This window comes from Capsicum annuum, chromosome 2, assembly GCF_002878395.1.
Source record: "Capsicum annuum cultivar UCD-10X-F1 chromosome 2, UCD10Xv1.1, whole genome shotgun sequence".
Taxonomy (NCBI): Eukaryota; Viridiplantae; Streptophyta; class Magnoliopsida; order Solanales; family Solanaceae; genus Capsicum; species Capsicum annuum.
Window position 1 is genome coordinate 2,501,910 of NC_061112.1, and position 17,153 is coordinate 2,519,062.

Here is a 17,153-nt window from a genome sequence, read left to right on the forward strand (position 1 = left end):
TGAAAAAAGTTGTTATATAATACTGGACGAAATTTATAGTTGGAGGTATCATGGATTGGTTGCCTGTTGTTGAACTAAGGGTTAAGTATTGATCAATGTGGATTAATTAGTGAAAAAAATATACATAAAGAAGAAGAAGAATCAAGGTAGGTAGCGAACCCAACCAATTCTCCCAAGTGTTTGTTTGTAACATTCTATTGTTGTTGTGGTAAGTAACATCAAATAGGGAAACAATCATGTTAAGGCAATAATTGATTAGTGGCGAGAGAAATTGTTGGCACTGGTATAGCTTCTTAAGAGTAGAAATATAAATAGTGAAGTTATTGACATTATGGGTTAGAAATCATTGGTCAGTCCTTCTGAGATGCTGGTACAATAAGGGAACTACTACCAAGGCATAAAAAGGTTCAATCATTATTTTCCAATTCCACCTTCTTTGAAATTAAAACGCACGCCAAAGAATTTCACACTTATAATTGTGGCTTGAATAGGCATCTTTGAAAACATCATAGCCAATTTTTCTACATGACTAGACCTTATTCAAAAGAAAAAATCTGTACATGACTAGATTATAGTAGACCCTTATGAACGCTACCATATGCCAATTCTGTACAGGACTATACAGTAAGAGACCCTATCCTATACAAGTACCTCAAAAGTTGAGCTCTATATGCTGGTCAATCTATATTAATTTTTCTTCTGACCTGAAATAAATGGGGGCTTTACACTTGTAAGGTATCCAGAAGATAGCACCTTGGAAACTGGGAATTCAAATAAACACTCTTCAAAACTGCATCAACTATATACTTCAGCAAATGATAGCATACCACTCAAATGAATAACACCAATAAAGTACAAGGTAGGAAGCTTAGTAGCAGTTCTGCAGCAATAACGTATTCACGGCCGGAACATCCTCATAACCTTAGAGACTTGAAGCCGACAGAATGGACACCTGGAAACTGCAGACGAGCATCTACGACAAAGCACATGACCACAAGGGACTATAGTGACGTCAACTTCAGTGTTGAGACAGATGCGGCACAGCCATGCCGCTTTAGCTGTGTCAGCTTCTTTCGTAGCCATGTCAAATTTCTCCTGCAAATTCACAAGATTCGCTAAGTTTAATTTGTCCGTCTACTCTGCACAAAATTATAATTTGCAACTTTAAGAGACCGCTTCATGAAATATATGGTAGCATTCATGGAGTACCAAGAAATTATGTTCCGTAAAATAATGCAACCATTGAAAAGAGGGGCGGGGATTCTAGAATTATACTGTGACGGTTCATTTCTATTTCACGGATGAATCACTATTTGTAGCTAATCCTAAATTTATAGCCAGTTTCAGAGAAAAACAGCTGCTTATATTCTATATTGAGAACAAAACTTACACTGATAATAGCAAGATAGCGGGAAAGACTAACGGAGATGAGAAGGGTAACGGAAACGAGATGAACTAAGAAAGGAAATGACGGGAGACAGAATTTTGCAACAAAAATATGCACGCCTATTCTTGCTAACCCTACTCCCCTTACCAGTTCCCAAACCCTTTTTTTACAAGCTTACTGACCTGAATCCAGATGCTGAACAAAGATTTAAAGGCTATGGATGCCACCATTTTTTTTATATATAAAACATACCTATCGCCAGCGATAAAAATTGAGATAGGAACGACAGATGGTCAGTTAGTTTTTGATTAACTTAATTAGGTCTATTATTCATAAATAAACAAATGCTTTTGATTTTAATTCTGTTCTTTTAACCTTGAATTAAATTATATTCTTAAATAAATAGAACCAAAAAATCATGAAAGGGCACCCCAATTCGAAATTTGCTTGAAAAGTAGATTAATCACTTCGTGTTTTTTGTTTGACTATTTTATTTTACTTTAATTTTTCTTGAATTAATGTTTTTCATATCAATTGTTGAGTTGTATGACAATTATTTCCAAACAAAATGTTCAAATTTTCAGTAAATAAAAACAATTGAAACTAGATATATTTCCAAACACCCAGTCACCCACTTCTTGTTTGTGATTTTTGGGTGCCACTTTAATTGTATATTCTATTTTTCATAGATAGATACCTACATACTACTAATTTTTGCCAAAGTGTGCGGGTGTCGTGGCACCCCCTACTCTATAAGGTAGATCTGCCCCTGTCTAGATCCCAGATATAATCTGTTAAACCTTATGAAGACCTTCTAGCTCTATTGCTCTTGTCAGCCCAATAGATAGTTGTTTGTGTGATATCCGCAATTGACTTGGGTGGATTCATAGCAATAACCCCATCCTCAACAAAGAACCTCGTCCTCCGGATATGAATAAGGCAACATCGATATCATAGCAGTGATTTTATCAAGACTTGTTGCAAAATGTACACAGATGCGTTTGCATATAGTATACATAGGATAGCACAATCACAGATAGAGGTATTTAGGGATTTTTCTGATTTTGTTTCCTTAGATAGATTTGCATGTACACCTACAAATACCCTATCATTCTTGGAATAATACTGCAAGGAAATTGCATGATTGTCTCTGTATTTTATATGGTATCAGAGCAAAATATCCTACTTTGTCGAAGTTAGATCAGAAAATTCACTAGAGCTCGCTGGAGTTGGGGCAGAGCATGTGAAAGAGGCTTTTTAACATGAAGTTTAGCTGCTACCAACAACCTAAGAAGGACCGCCTCCTCCCAATCTAGAAAACCCCAGAATCTGATGGCCGGAGGAAGAGCACGTGCGAAGCTGATGGAGACAGCCGAGTTCGAGAGGCGTGTGGAGGCACGTGCTTTGATGAATTTTGGTCGGATTTATGTTCTGACAACGGCTCAACATTTCCTGTCGACTTGTGGTGGTCTCCTAATCACAGGACCATTCTTTGGATGAGAAAATCCTCGAAACGGAATCTGCAAAGTCTCCTTGGTCAGGTTTGAGTCTTCTCTGTATGCTACTAATTATTCTTTGATATTGGAGATCGCCTACAAGTGCAACAGTGAGTTGAAATTGTTCTCAGCAATTTGTAACTTGATATTGTTTGTTGGAGGCTATCTGAAGCTTATCTTATCAGGGAAATTGTTTTCAGATCAAGTTTGGTCATATCTGAAGCTTATCTTATCTGGGAAATTGTTTTCAGATCAAGTTTGGTTATTTCAAGCTTCCGATTGTGTGTGGTTATTAGGATATATGTCAACTTCTGGTATTGTGTGAAAAAGCCTACTTGGGACTCTCTGTTGGTCTCAACACTAATTTATTCAGAACTGAGTTTTCTTTTGACAGGAAAATTGCCTGATCAGTTCAAAGATGATGCTTCTCCAAGATCATTATCTGACAAATTGGTTTTAGTTTCGGTTGAGGAGTTTATCAAATTCTGTCAATATCAGAAATCCTTGAAGGAATCCACTTCTGTTAGTATTACGTTTGTCAAAACTGCCTTAATCTGATTTCTGTTAGCATAATTGCCAGAGAACTTAATTGTGATATCCAGTTGTTTCCTGATTATTGTATATTTTCGTGATCTTGTGACAAATCAGGTTATTGGTAAAGGACATATGGTGGATGATCTTTATATTCTTGATGAGTGGAAGTCTCAGTCTGTTGCCTGCTCCAGTGTCGCACATTGTCGGCTGGGAATCCTTCGGTACCTCTATTGAAGAAGCTTTATCCTCAATTTCAGAATATTTCCTCATTGAAATGTGAGTCATGTGAATTTGCAAAACACCATCTCATGTCATTAGGTCCAAGGGTTAATAAGCGAGAAGAGTTAGCTTTTGAATTGGTTCATTCTGATATTTGGGCACCATGTCCCATTATTTCTGAAATTGGACATAAAGATTTTGTCACTTTTATAGATGATTTTCTCGAATGACTTGGTTATACTTTATGAAGAGAAGATATGAAGTGTTTACTCACTTTTCTGCCTTTTGTGTTGAAGTCAAAACTCAATTTGATGCCTCGGTGCATATTTTGTGATGAGATAATGCAAAAGAATACATGCCAGAATTATTTCAGTCTTACATGAGACCTAAGTTACTCGGACGATTCATTTTGGGTGCCGCACCCGTGTTGACACGACATGGGTATGGGTATGGTGTGGTGTGGGATCCCTACCCAATCTGGTCAATCGATTTTGGGTACTTTGACTAAATTCGACAGAGAAAGTATGGACAAATGTAATGATTTCTATGCTCAAAACAAAAGCTAAGGTGAAATTGAAGAAAATGAAATAACTTGTATATAGAAATTTCTCTGTCACTCCTTTTCCTTTTATCTCCTTCCAGGATTCTCCTCTCAATCAATATTTTATTTCAAGTTTTTTCACATAATATCTAATAATTTAGGTGTTATAGCTCTATTTTTAGATATTTGAATTGTTTTTAGTCAACTCTCCGCACCTGTATCCATACCAAGATCCGTATCCCCGGATCTTAAAATTGAGATCATGAAGGATCCGACCTCTAGATCCGCAGCCGTATCGGACACCCACACCCGAATCCGAGTAACTTAGCATGAGAAAACATTATATTATCTATTAGTCTTCCTGTGTTGATACACCTTCTCAAAATGGAGTTGCTGAGAGACACACCTTCTCAAAATGGAGTTGCTGAGAGAAGAATAGGCATTTACGTGTGATAGCTCGGGCACTGTAGTTCCAAATGAAGATTCCTAAGCTATTTTGGGTTGATGCTGTCTATAGTGCTTGTTTTCTAATCAATCGTATGCCGTCAAGCGTGTTAGCTGGTAATATGCATTGCAATGTTCTTTTTCCTAACAAATCACTGTTTCTGGTGGAACCTAAGGCATTTGGGAGCACATGTTATGTCCGAGATGTTCGATTATCTGTTACCAAGTTGAACCCTAAGGTGTTAAACTGGGTTTCTTGAGGTATTCTTGTCTTCAGAAGAGGTGCCGATGTTATTCTAATGCACTTGATAAATATTTGTTGTCAACTGATATGGTATTTTCAGAGACCACACCATTCTTCTATGCACCTCTCATTTCTACAAGGAGAAGGAAGATGAGTGGTTAGTCTATCAGGTTACTCATGCTATAACAAAACAATGAAATAATGTTGTTCCACCATCTCCTGTGCTTTCGGAACTTGCTCCATTTGCAACAGAAAGATCACCAATTGTTCAAGTTTACGCAAAAAGGCGAGAGATTGATGATACATATCCTACATCAACTCCTTCGTCATCAGATCCTTTTTCACTTGATCCTTCAGGAAAATCTGGACCACATCAGTGCAAATCCACATATTCCAAAGCTAACTTTGTTTCTTATGACCATTTGTCTCCCGCACCTAGCCATTTAACTGGTTTCTTTAGACTCTGTTACTATCCCTAAAACAGTGAAAGAAGCCTTGAATCATCCTGGATAGCATAATGCAATGCTTGAAGAGACTCATGTTTTAGATGAAAATCTCTCTTGGGATTTAGTTGATTTACCCAAAGGAAGGAAAGCAGCAGGATGCAAGTGGGTCTTTGTAGTCAAAATCAATCCTGATGGTTCTGTTGCGAGACTTACGGATAAGAATCGGGTTACATAAATAAACAACAAAATAATGCAGAAGCGAAAACCCTAAGATTAAAGACAAGAAATTAAAGATAGATGAAATTTGAGAATAAATCCTCAATTTCGAGGTTAAGTTCTAAGAACTCTAATTTATCTTAGTATTCAAAATTAGTGGATTAAGACTAATTACGATACTAATAGACTCAATTCAAGAGCTTGGATCCAAAGGTGATCTAGATTCCTATTTCGAAGAAATTAAAAACAACAATTAGGATAAGACTAATCACCTTGTTTAATTAACTTTAATAGAAACCAAAGATATCAAGTTAAGAATTAATTTACCTCCTAAAGAATCGTTCTTATAAGATTGGAAGATAAATCCCAAGTAGCCACACACAAAGATGTAAATAAGAGAAACTCTCAATTAATAATAATATTGTCTGATTGAAAACAACAAAATTCATCCCTATATATAGAGAAAAAACCTATCCCAAATAACATAGGATTCGAATTCTACTTTTATGGAAATAAATAAATCTAGGAAACTTCAAACTAGGAAACTCTAAACTAGGTAACTTTTAAACTAGAAAACTTTAAACTAGGAAAGCAAAAGTTTTCAATTTTAATCAAAACTCATATGGGCCCAATCATCTGCGTTTGGACTTGGACTTGAATCATGAAATATGTGTAGCACTTAGCCCATGCTTCTCTATAATTCTTGGGCTCTTCTTTCATCATAAGCATCTTCCTGATTCACATTAAAGCCCTTCAATCTTAATGCAAGTGGACCAGCCTGGATGCTATCACTTACCGTAAGTCTTGTGGCTAAAGATTATGCTCAAACCTATGGGACGGACTACTTTGATACTTTCTCCCCAGTAGTCAAGCTCATCTTTGCCCACTTGTTTATTCCCTTGGCCGACTTCACATTAGAGGAATAGCAAGAATGCATTTCTTCATGGTGATCTCCATGAAGAGGTATATATGGAACAACCACTTGGGTTCGTTGGGGGGGGGGGGGGCAATGGAAAGTTGTCATATGAGGAAATCTTTATATGGTTTAAAGCAAAGTCCTCGTGCCTGGTTTGAAAAATTTAGCGATATAGTTCAAGAATTTAGTAGAAAAAGAGCAAGTGTGATCACTCAGTCTTCTATAGACATCAGCGTCTGGTATTACTCCTCTAGTTGACTATGTTGATGATAATGTTACGATAGGAGATGACTTTGCATGGATTTCTACTCGTAAGAAGATTTTAACAAGCCAAGTTTCATTCCAAAGACTTAGGGCAGCTGATATACTTTTTGGGGGTAGAAGTAGCAAAAAGCAAGAAAGGGATTTTCTTGTCCCAGAGAAATATGTACTTGACTTACTTGTAGAAACTGGAAAGTTGGGAGCTAAGCCATGTGGCACACCAATAGTACCTAATGTGCATCTTACTGAGGATGATGCTGATTTGTTTGATGATTCGAAAAGATAGAGACAGTCAGTTGGGAAATTGGACCATCTCACTGTGACCCATCCATATATTTCATATGCAGTCAGTATTGCCAGTCAATTCATGTCCGCATCGACAGTCAAACACTGGGCAGCCTTGCAACAAATTTTGTCCTATTTGAAGGGAGACTTTGGCCTAGGCATATTGTATAGTGATTATGGACATAATTGTGTTGAGTGTTTTGCAAATGCTGATTGGGCTGGATCAAGAATGGATAGAAGATCTACTACTAACTATAGCGTATTTCTTGTTGGAAATCTTGTATCTTGGAGGAGCAAGAAACAAAATGTTGTATCACGATCTAGTGCAGAATCGGAGTATAGAGCTATGGCTCAATCCACATGTGAAATACTATGGACACATCACCTTTTGGGTGAGTTGGGTTTGAAGCCTTTTTCTCCTATAAAACTTTGTGGTGATAATCAGGTTGCCTTGCACATTGACTCAAATCCAGAGTGCTATGAATGGACTAAATATATTGAGGTTGATTGACACTTTCGTGAGAAGATTCAAGAGAACATGATTTCTTTTTTTTGTTGTTGGAAATTGATAACTGTTTCTATTTCTAAAATATCAGTACTTGGGTTGTACTGAAAACCATATTGACATAAGGAACTGCTGAAAATATATCTCAGAAATAAAGTAGAAAACTATTACCAATTTTAAATTATTAGAGTTTTGTGTTGCTTAAACTTAGGAATTTATCTCTTTGTTAGTTGAATTTAAATTTAGTTATTTTTATATTTTCTAGTTAGAAATTTAGCAATAAATATATGTTTTTGAGTTATTATAAAGTAATTTCCTTTGACAATATAACTACAGTATTTTTTCCCTCCAAGTCATTCTCTATTATTTTTTTTAATTTCAAAGCTAAAAACCAACAATTGGTATCTAGAGCCATTTTCTTGAGGAATCTATGACTCAGATGAATTCTGAAAATAAATTTTCCTAAATAGCTTCTTCTATCTTTGATGGTGAAAATTGCCAACTTTGGGTGGTAAGAATGGAGACTAGTCTTGAGGCTTTAGATCTTTGGGAGGCCATGGAGGAGAGTTATGATGTTCTTCCGCTGCCCAATAATTCCACGGTGGCCTAGATCAAAAGTCAAAAGGAAAATAAAATCATAAAATCAACGGCAAAAGCAACATTGTTTGCTAGTGTGTCTCCAACAATGTTCACGAGAACTATGACCCTTAAATCAGTTAAAAAAAAAAAATCACTCAAATTTTTTTTTAGTATAAGAAATTTGAGATTATTTGAAGGAAGAATATATAGGAGATGAAATAATACGAGGCATAAAGGTGTTGAATCTAATAAGGGAATTCGAATTGCAAAGGATGAAGGAATCTGAGTCTGTAAAAGAATACTCAGACCAACTTCTTGTCATTGTTAACAAGGTAAGATTGTTTGGCACAAAATTTAGATTGCTTGGCACAAAATTTAAAGATTCAAGAATTGTTGAAAAATTCTTGTAACAGTGCCTAAAAGATACTAAGTATCAATAACTACCTTGGAAAACACAAAGACCTGTCCAAGATTACCTTGGCAGAATCGTTAAATACATTGCATGCATAAGAGAAAAGAAGGCTTATGGGGTAGGATGGAATGATTGAAGGAGCTTTGGTAGCCAACCACAAGACCTAAAGCAAGGGTAATCATTCAAGGAAAAATTAACCACCTTGCCAGCACTACGGCAAAATAGGTCATCCTTCATTTAAATGTTGGAAGAGACCAGATGCACAATGTAAGATCCGCTATCAACTTGGTCATGAAGCTGTGATTTGCAAAAGCAAATCTCAAAAATATGACGCAGATGTCCAAGTCACCAAAGAAGAAGAAGATCACTTTTTTTGCGGCAACATATTTCAACCATGAAATCTGATTTTTGGATGATCGACAGTGTTTGTACAAACCACATGACATATGACAAAACTCTTTTTAAAGATTTCTGCCTGAAAGTCGGAATTGGAAATGGTGACTATGTTCCTACAAAAGAAAAAGGGAATGTGGCAATCAAAGAAATTTCAGGTACAAAAATAATTTCAAATGTCCTTTACGTGCCCAATATTGATAAAAGTTTGTTAACAGTTGGTCAACTAATGAAAAAAGGATTTAAATTATTATTTGGAGACAAATATTATCGAATCTTTGATTCCACAAATCATGAGATTTTACAAGTTAAAAAAAGAGGTAAAAGATTCTTATTTAATCCAAAAGAGATGCACAAAGTCTTGCAAGACCAAAGATGAATTCGCAGATTTATTCAAGAGGTCAAATTCAGCCAAAACTATAATCTACAATTTCTGATCCATGGAGGAATGTTGAAAATATGTCTCAGAAATAAAGTAGATAAATATTAGCAGTTTTAAATTATTAGAGTTTTGTGTTGCTTACACTTAGGAATAAGTTATCTCTTTGTTATTTAAATTTAAATTTAGTTGCTTATTTTTATATTTTCTAGTTAGAAATTTAGCTACAAATACATGTCTTTGAGTTATATAAAACAATTTCCTTTGACAATACAATTGCAATATTTTTTTCTCATCAAGTCTTTCACTGTTATCTCTTTAATTTCAAAACTAAAAACCAACAGGAACTCTAAAGATGTCCCATCCCTATAATGTGTCTAAGAAATCAATGATAGAGACAGTATCGTTAGAGTAGGTCTGATTACACCAAAAACTCAAAGTCAAGATACAATTTAGTTTGATTTGCCGCATATTACTCTCCCTATTCTCAAAAACTCTGAGATTCCTCTCTTTCCATATAGTCCACCAAATAGCAGCAGAAATGATTCTTCAGTTGCTTCTGTCCTTCGCTTGTAATCCTACTTCTTTCCAGCTATATAGAGCCTCTGAAATTCTACCAGGTATGGACAGGAGATGCTTTTAACCCTTAGGAATAAACTCCACGGTTGGCCAATGACCCTGCATTGGATGAACAAGTGATTGATTGTTTCTGCAGTTTCCTCACAAAAAACAAACATCTAGAGAATAGTGGGATCCCCCTCTATCAAATTCTCCTACGTCAACACAGCTTCTTTAGCCAGTAACCATACAAAACTTGCCACTTTGTGTGGGATTTTTGCTTTCGCTGTGTTTTTCCAAGGAAAATTAGGTACCTGCAGATTTCAGTTTGCTGCACTTACTTTAAATATCCCTTTACTATCCCCCAACCATTGCAATCTGTCCCGGTCTATCTCCAAACAACTAAAATGTTCAGTGATGCTGACAAATTTTGTTGCTCTTGGAATTTCCCAGTCATTTAGGTGCCTCCTGAATACAAAATTCCACCCTTCAGGAATCCATAATTCAGCTATAGTACTCAATCAAACTGTGAATATCAGGGAAGAATGTCTCCAGATTTCCTGCTTCATGCCAGTCATCCTTCCAAAATCTAGTTTTAGTACCATCTACCACTTCAATCTTGATGTTAGATTTGAATTCACTCCATAATAATCTAATGGACTTCCATAAGCTCACACCGTAAGGAGTAGTAACTTCCTTTGTCATCCAACTATCGGCCTCTTCATATTTTGCTTTAATGACTATGCCCCACAAGTTCTAATTATCATTTGAGTACTTCAAAGCCACTTCATCCTCAAAGCCGTGCTCCGATTCTTCAGATTCTTGATCCCCAAACCCTCGACTCTCTTTTCACTAATCATTGTTTTCCATTTCACTAAGTAGTTGGACAATGTTCCCCTGACTAGTAGCTGGTCTATGTTATTGTACCTCTTATGTGCATTAGCCATCTTGTGAAAGAACTTGGTGTTCTAATCCCCTTTAGTTAACCAAAGAGATCTTGATCTTTGTCTCTGATAGATCTCCTCATTCTTTATTAAACCCTCCAGATTTAGGAGTAAAGATGCTTTTTCCGCTGCTTCATCTACTGTTAATGATAGTGCTCTATCAGTAGAAATATTGTCCATAGTGGCCAGCTTTTCAAGTACATTCTTCCACTCTATGTTTCCTTGCTCAATTCTACTCAACTCCTTCAATTTGTGTTTCAAGGCTTTTAATTTGGATGCAAGGATGTAGTCAGGTCTCTTAGCATAATCAAATGAGTTCCACCACATCCATACTCTATCAATGAAGCCTTCCGTCCCCAACCACCAATTTTCAAATTTAAAATAGCTCTTGTTCTTCTTCCATGAACCACTTTGAAGAGTGATCGGAGAGTGATTTGATATTATTCTCTGCAGGGTATACTGTTTCATGTTGCTAAAGGCATCATCCCATTCTTGAGATACCAAGATTCTATCAATTCTTGAGGCTATCTGATGGTTATCCCCTTTGAACTAGGTGAACTTAGCATTTTCCAGTTGGAGATCAATTAAATACAGGTCCTCAATCAAATTAGAGAACTCCCTCATCCCTATTGTTCTCTTAATACAATTTTTCTTTCCTGAAACGTATCTGGCCACACTAAATTTTTCAATTCTTTAGAGCATTTGAACCTTGTCTTCTTACAAACCGTTGTAGCGTCTTGATGTCTGGCGTGTCTAGCATTATCCATCTGTGGTAGTAGGTCCATAGCTTCATCTTCATGTCTTTGGAAGTCGGCCCCCAATAATTTCCCCAATTTGATCAAATTTTGTTTCACCCAGGCAGAAACCTCCTCCTTGTTTTCTGTAATTAAATGTTGTTGCGTGCGCAATGACTCAGCCTCTTCAACCTTCCATTCTTCAATGAAGTTTGCTGATCTCTGTTCTATCTTATTGCATGCATCTTCTTCCACCCCCTTATTTACGTCCACCATAATTAGGGTTTGGGATTCTGATTCCTCTGCAGTTTGCACGGCCATATCCATCAATCCACCACTCGAGATTATTGATGTCGTCTCTTTCTCAAGTGCTCTGTTCTGATCCGAGCTTTGGATGGAACTCGGTATCTGTATCTTGAAAGATCCAGTCTTCTATGGAAGTGGGTTGGGTCGAATTGATTATGTTATTAAAAATAACCAGGCTTGTTGGATTCCGACCCACTATTCTTTTCTTTTAAATGTTCTGACCTAGATCTAAGGAGGCCCAAAACATTATTCTTCATTAAAGGGGACATGCGGGTCTCACGTGCCTTAGTGGGTACCACCGCATCTGACAACTTTTCTTTTCCCACGTGGGTCTGAGTATGAGGATCCCTAGTATTAAGGGATTTCTGAATTGGGAAACAAAGTTTACTCGCTATTACCCTCTGGTACATATCATGATCTGGATTTAACATAAGCTCATCTTCTCCGGAAGAGCACGAGCCTTTTTCCAACAAAACTTCGTATCTCACTTTGCTTTCAACCCATATTGGAAAATAATGCTTGAATCCGTCCCGCGAGATGGACACCTCTTTTGGTATATTTCTTCCATCGTTTGCAGCGAAAATTCTTGCCCACTTCATATGGCTCTTCAACTCTATCTCTTCTTCAGTAGCCACCCATCCACCACAGAGTTTCCCAATTTCTGCAAAAACTTGATGTGACCAAAGATGCAGAAGAATTCCTATAATGTTGATCCAAGTTTCTTCGACTTCAATGGAGGTTGGTTCACACACTAAGACCGCACTCCACCATTCTAGGTCGGAACCTAGGTTTTTCCATTTCCACTGGCCTTGACGAGTTTGTTCCACCATGAATTTGTTGGGAAATTCAAAGAGGAACATGTCACCATACAACTCATAGATATTGACTCCAAAGGTCTTCTTCCATTCAGAGGATGACCATCTTCTAATCTTGGACAGAGAAGGTTCCTCTCTACTAGCCTTCTCCACATATCCAACCAGACACCTACTCAAAAAGTCCACACTCTTGCTTGTCTGATGTGTTTGCCAACTCAGTTTCTCTATGACTTTTTGAGAACCATTTGCTGTCTCTCACAGCCTTTGAGTAAGGATATTTGGAATCTGTAAGTCTAGATAGGTTGGTTGGTGCAGTTCCTTTTTTGCATTTAATGAAATTCTCTATCTTAAATGCTAAATCGTACCATCCAGCATTTAAAACTGGTTCTGGAATGATGATAATCGATCTTCCCTCAGCATTTAAAGCAATAAATGCTCATATATCTCCCATATATCTCCCATATTCATTCTGTTTCCTAGTACAGAAGTATTCCTCTTTTCTGTCAGCAAACCTCCATCTCCTTAAGTTTTTCTTTTGATCCCTGGAGGCAACTCTTAGCACGAAGCAGATCCACTCCATTGCCTTACTGCTAACAGTTGTTCTTCTCGTCATTCTTCGACTTCTCTCGACCCACTCATAGCAAACCGAGTCCTCAGCATTCCATTTGGTTATATCAAAGGCCTTGAAACCAGCGTTAAAATAAATCCTATTTTCCCCCATATCTGTTGTAGAAAAAAGAGAAAAAAATGGAAAGGAACTTCTCATTGATGTCCAGAACATGATTTCTACTGACTATGTAAAGATGGGAGGACAAAGGGGTGATATATTTAGAAAAGCTTTAAATAGGACTCGGGTGGAATATCTTTGTAACAAGTTGGACATGATTAATATTTATACTCCAACTTGAGGGGAAGTGTTGCAGAATGTACAGATATGTTTACATCTATATACATAGCACACTCATAGATAGAGATATTTAGGGATTTTTTTTCTGATTTTGTTTCCTTACATAGATTTGCATGTACACCTACAAATAGCCTGTTTTCTTGGAATAATACTACAAGAAAATTTTCCATGTCTCTGTATTTTACAAGACTTGAATATGGATCAGGCACTACGCCAATAAGATAGAGGTCTAGAGAATCACCAGCAAACAAACCCACGAGAACAATGTAGTCGAGAAGCAAGGCTCGTATTCTTCTTTGACTTTGTACAGCAGAATATTAGGGGATAACTCTTCTACAGATACAGCAAAATTCTACGTATTTCTGCCCAATATAAAAAGCACTTTGCTATTCAAACTGACCAACCCACCCAGCAATTTTCTTGGCCTTACTGGTCGCAACGACTGTAAATTTGCCCAAGTGATGAGAAACTCCAAGTGCCTCAACCTGTACTTCAGTTTCCAAACTTAAACCACCTCTCAGTGTGTGTAAACAACACTGAAAGCATAAGGTAGTCAACATGACTCACATTGCTGGCAATGAATTCCACACCAACAATACCATTCTCTTGGTGAATATTACCGACATGCTCTCCAACGTGTGCGGCACTACAAAATTTGTCAGCCAAAACCCCATATTCAATAGCATAGATTTTGAATGCACTTCTCTAGTGACACAAGATCAGTTCCAAATTCTACTGCTGCCTCATACTTGATCCCAACTACAGGTTATTTTAGAGGAAAGACAGCAAATACTCAGCACATAAGCTGGTGATTGCATTTGATCCCTCCAAATATTTAGATTCAATCTCTGAAGTCAGCAAGACGAGAACAAGACTTCCCCTCGAACACTTGGTCTACTTTAGAGTCCAATTATTCCAGACATGCAGTGACCTTTACACTTTGATTGGAAGAACTTTTGGGGTTTGGGAAAAATATGCAAGCAGGACATTCCCTTGCCTAAGGACACATGTGCATCAATAAACCAAGAAAAATTTGTGGGTGGGGGTGGGGTGGGGGATGGGGGGTGGGGGTGATAGCATGATCATGTAGTTGTAGGAAAACAATGTGGCGAGAACCAGTGGCATATGTGCCACTAAACAAGGAGAGATACCTGCTCAAGCAAGAGTGCTGCTTGAGAATCCTTGAATTGCTCTTGCAACGTGATTGTTGTTTCCAATAATGATTGCTTCTCCACGTCCATACTGATTCCCGCCGCAGAAAGCATCTCCTGAACTGCCTGGACCAATTCTGCAGCAGACACTCGCCCATGTTGGAGGGCTTGAAGCTGCTGCTGCTGGTTCCCCTATTAGAAGAACCATTTAACTCTATAAGTAACAAATATTAGATCAATTTTTGCAAAAAGTAAACCTAAAGCCAACTATTTGTTAGAATCCCAGTCGATTACTATATGAGAAGGCATGACTTTTTAACAAACATTCATTTATCGCAGGGAGGGTAGATAAGATGACTACATGTATAGATGGTTACTTGGATGTGGTAATAGGAATACAGGTCTTTTGAAAAACAATTACAATTGGTATTCATTAAATATTACTGCAATGGAAGTGAAATTGTGGAAACACAATTGACTAGAACTTTCCAACTCTACTACTATAGGCACATGGTTAATGCAAAAAGAACTAAAGAATCCTCTGCTGCTATAAAATGTCAACCATTTAATTCTAAATAGGAAATTTAACATGGGTATGTACCTCAGAAGGTCTTGACTTAACTCTTCCAGTAACACCTTCACTCCTGGTACTGTCCATCGTACAATAACCCTCCAGAAAATCAGCTGAGGAATCCTCACCAGAGATTGTGACACTTTTGAATGAGAAGACATGAGAAGATAGAAGCAGCTCAATCAATCCCAGTGATATTTCTACTTTGAATCTATAGAGTGCTTGGCCTGCTGATGGTCTCACATTCTCTAAAACCCTACCATACCGCAACTTTTCTCCATTCTGCTGCCTCCAAGCTACTATTTCTCCAGCGTAAAAAGGTCTTAATGGGTGAAATTGTACTAGTAAAGCATCTTGGGGTAGTATATCCCTGCCAAGAAGACCATCCTTTTCACTTAAGCATCCATTAGCTTGCGTATGAGAACTGAGTTTCAAGATATCGACAAGGGCAGTCTCAGAGCCCTCAGGACAGAGGAATAGAGAGCCCATTGGTAATGGGATGGGGAAGTCCAACACCCTGCATACAGCAATCGCTAATACCTCAGAAATCGAGACATAGTCCGGTGGTTCAGCAATCAACACTGAAGTTTTAGACGGTTCAACAAAGTAAAGGGCCCGGTGACGCGATGTATCCTTCCACTCTGGGAACATTGATTCCTGTCTAACTCGACTGATATCCAGAGACTTTGGAAGGAGCACAAAGCGTGTATGTAGACATTGAACAAATCTCAACTTCTCCGAAACCAATTTCAATGAACTTTGTATATACTCTAAGGTAGCATGATCAATTCCAGGAACGTTGCTTGCCATGCTACTGACAACAGTCCATATTGCAGCTTGAAAGGATCTGCTCAACAACTTGTGCCTTATAGCTTCAACCGGAACTGATCCAATGCATTCTAAAGATTGCAACTGTTCTTCACAATATAGTTCCTGGAAAAATAGCTCGTTAACAGCATATAAGAGACCACATCATGCAGGCATACACAGAAACATTTAGTGTGCTGATCATTTTGGGAAGAAAAAGGGGGGGAGGGGATGATCAAATTCTAATACAAATAGCAAACATGACACTACAGCTGCACAAACATGACCAGTTTGTAGACTAGAAATACATATAATAATCAGATCCTTTCAAGTACCTCTATAACCACATCTGAGAGCTTTTTGATTCCAAAGGCAATACATAACTTCTCTGGGAGATCTTGGTGGACGAACCTAAGCTTGGAAATGTCAATAAAATTAATATAGCTAGAACCATAAGAATCTATGTATACACAAGACTTAGCATGCACAAGTCTGCAATCATTATCCGGGACAACTGCTTCAGAATGCCAACTGCTCGTGTCCGAAGTATTTGCTTGATCACAGATGAAATGCACTATTTCCATCACAGCGCGGAATTCATTTGGATTTAAACGCTGATATCCACATGCTTTTTGAAGATTCAAAAGGAGAGTCTTTGCAGAAGAGATAGAAAGTGTGTCCTGGAGGCCCAAGTCTCTAAGGATATTCACATAAGGCAGGTAGAGTGAAGGGAGTTCGAAGGCAAATGGGGAAAGATTAATTGTCAGGCGTGTGAAAAGGCAGCTTGCTGTCACCAAACGTGTACCATTTGCGGCAGGCATGAAGGCCACTTGGCACAATGACTCCTTGTCTGACAAGAAAAAGAAAAGATGCAGAATAAAATTGCATCAGTTAACAAACAATCAAAAATGCACATAACACACGTTATCTACTTCAAATCAAATCAATTATAATTGAGTGAAGGAAATCTTTCAGGAAAAAAAAAAGTTTCGAACTAAAATAATATCTATCCTTACTGCATTACACCACAATTCTTCAATGGGAAAAAACCTTGCTGCCTAAGCCAACTCCTTATACTCACAAGTCCTATGGATCATGTGATA

The 17,153-nt window shown here is 37.6% G+C and overlaps 1 protein-coding gene across 1 annotated transcript in view; it reads right to left on the minus strand.

Annotated features, from left to right (window-relative positions):
• Positions 1 to 398: 398 nt before the first annotated feature.
• LOC107857596 overlaps positions 399 to 17,153 on the minus strand; it is a 75,780-nt gene continuing 59,025 nt past the window's right edge. The window contains exons 10-13 of the mRNA XM_016702414.2: positions 16,386 to 16,900; positions 15,274 to 16,176; positions 14,673 to 14,864; positions 399 to 1,095 (exon numbers count right to left, since the gene is read on the minus strand). Of these exons, the coding sequence (XP_016557900.2) occupies positions 898 to 1,095; positions 14,673 to 14,864; positions 15,274 to 16,176; positions 16,386 to 16,900 (1,808 nt within the window). The 3' untranslated portion in view covers positions 399 to 897. The remainder of the gene's footprint in view (positions 1,096 to 14,672; positions 14,865 to 15,273; positions 16,177 to 16,385; positions 16,901 to 17,153) is intronic.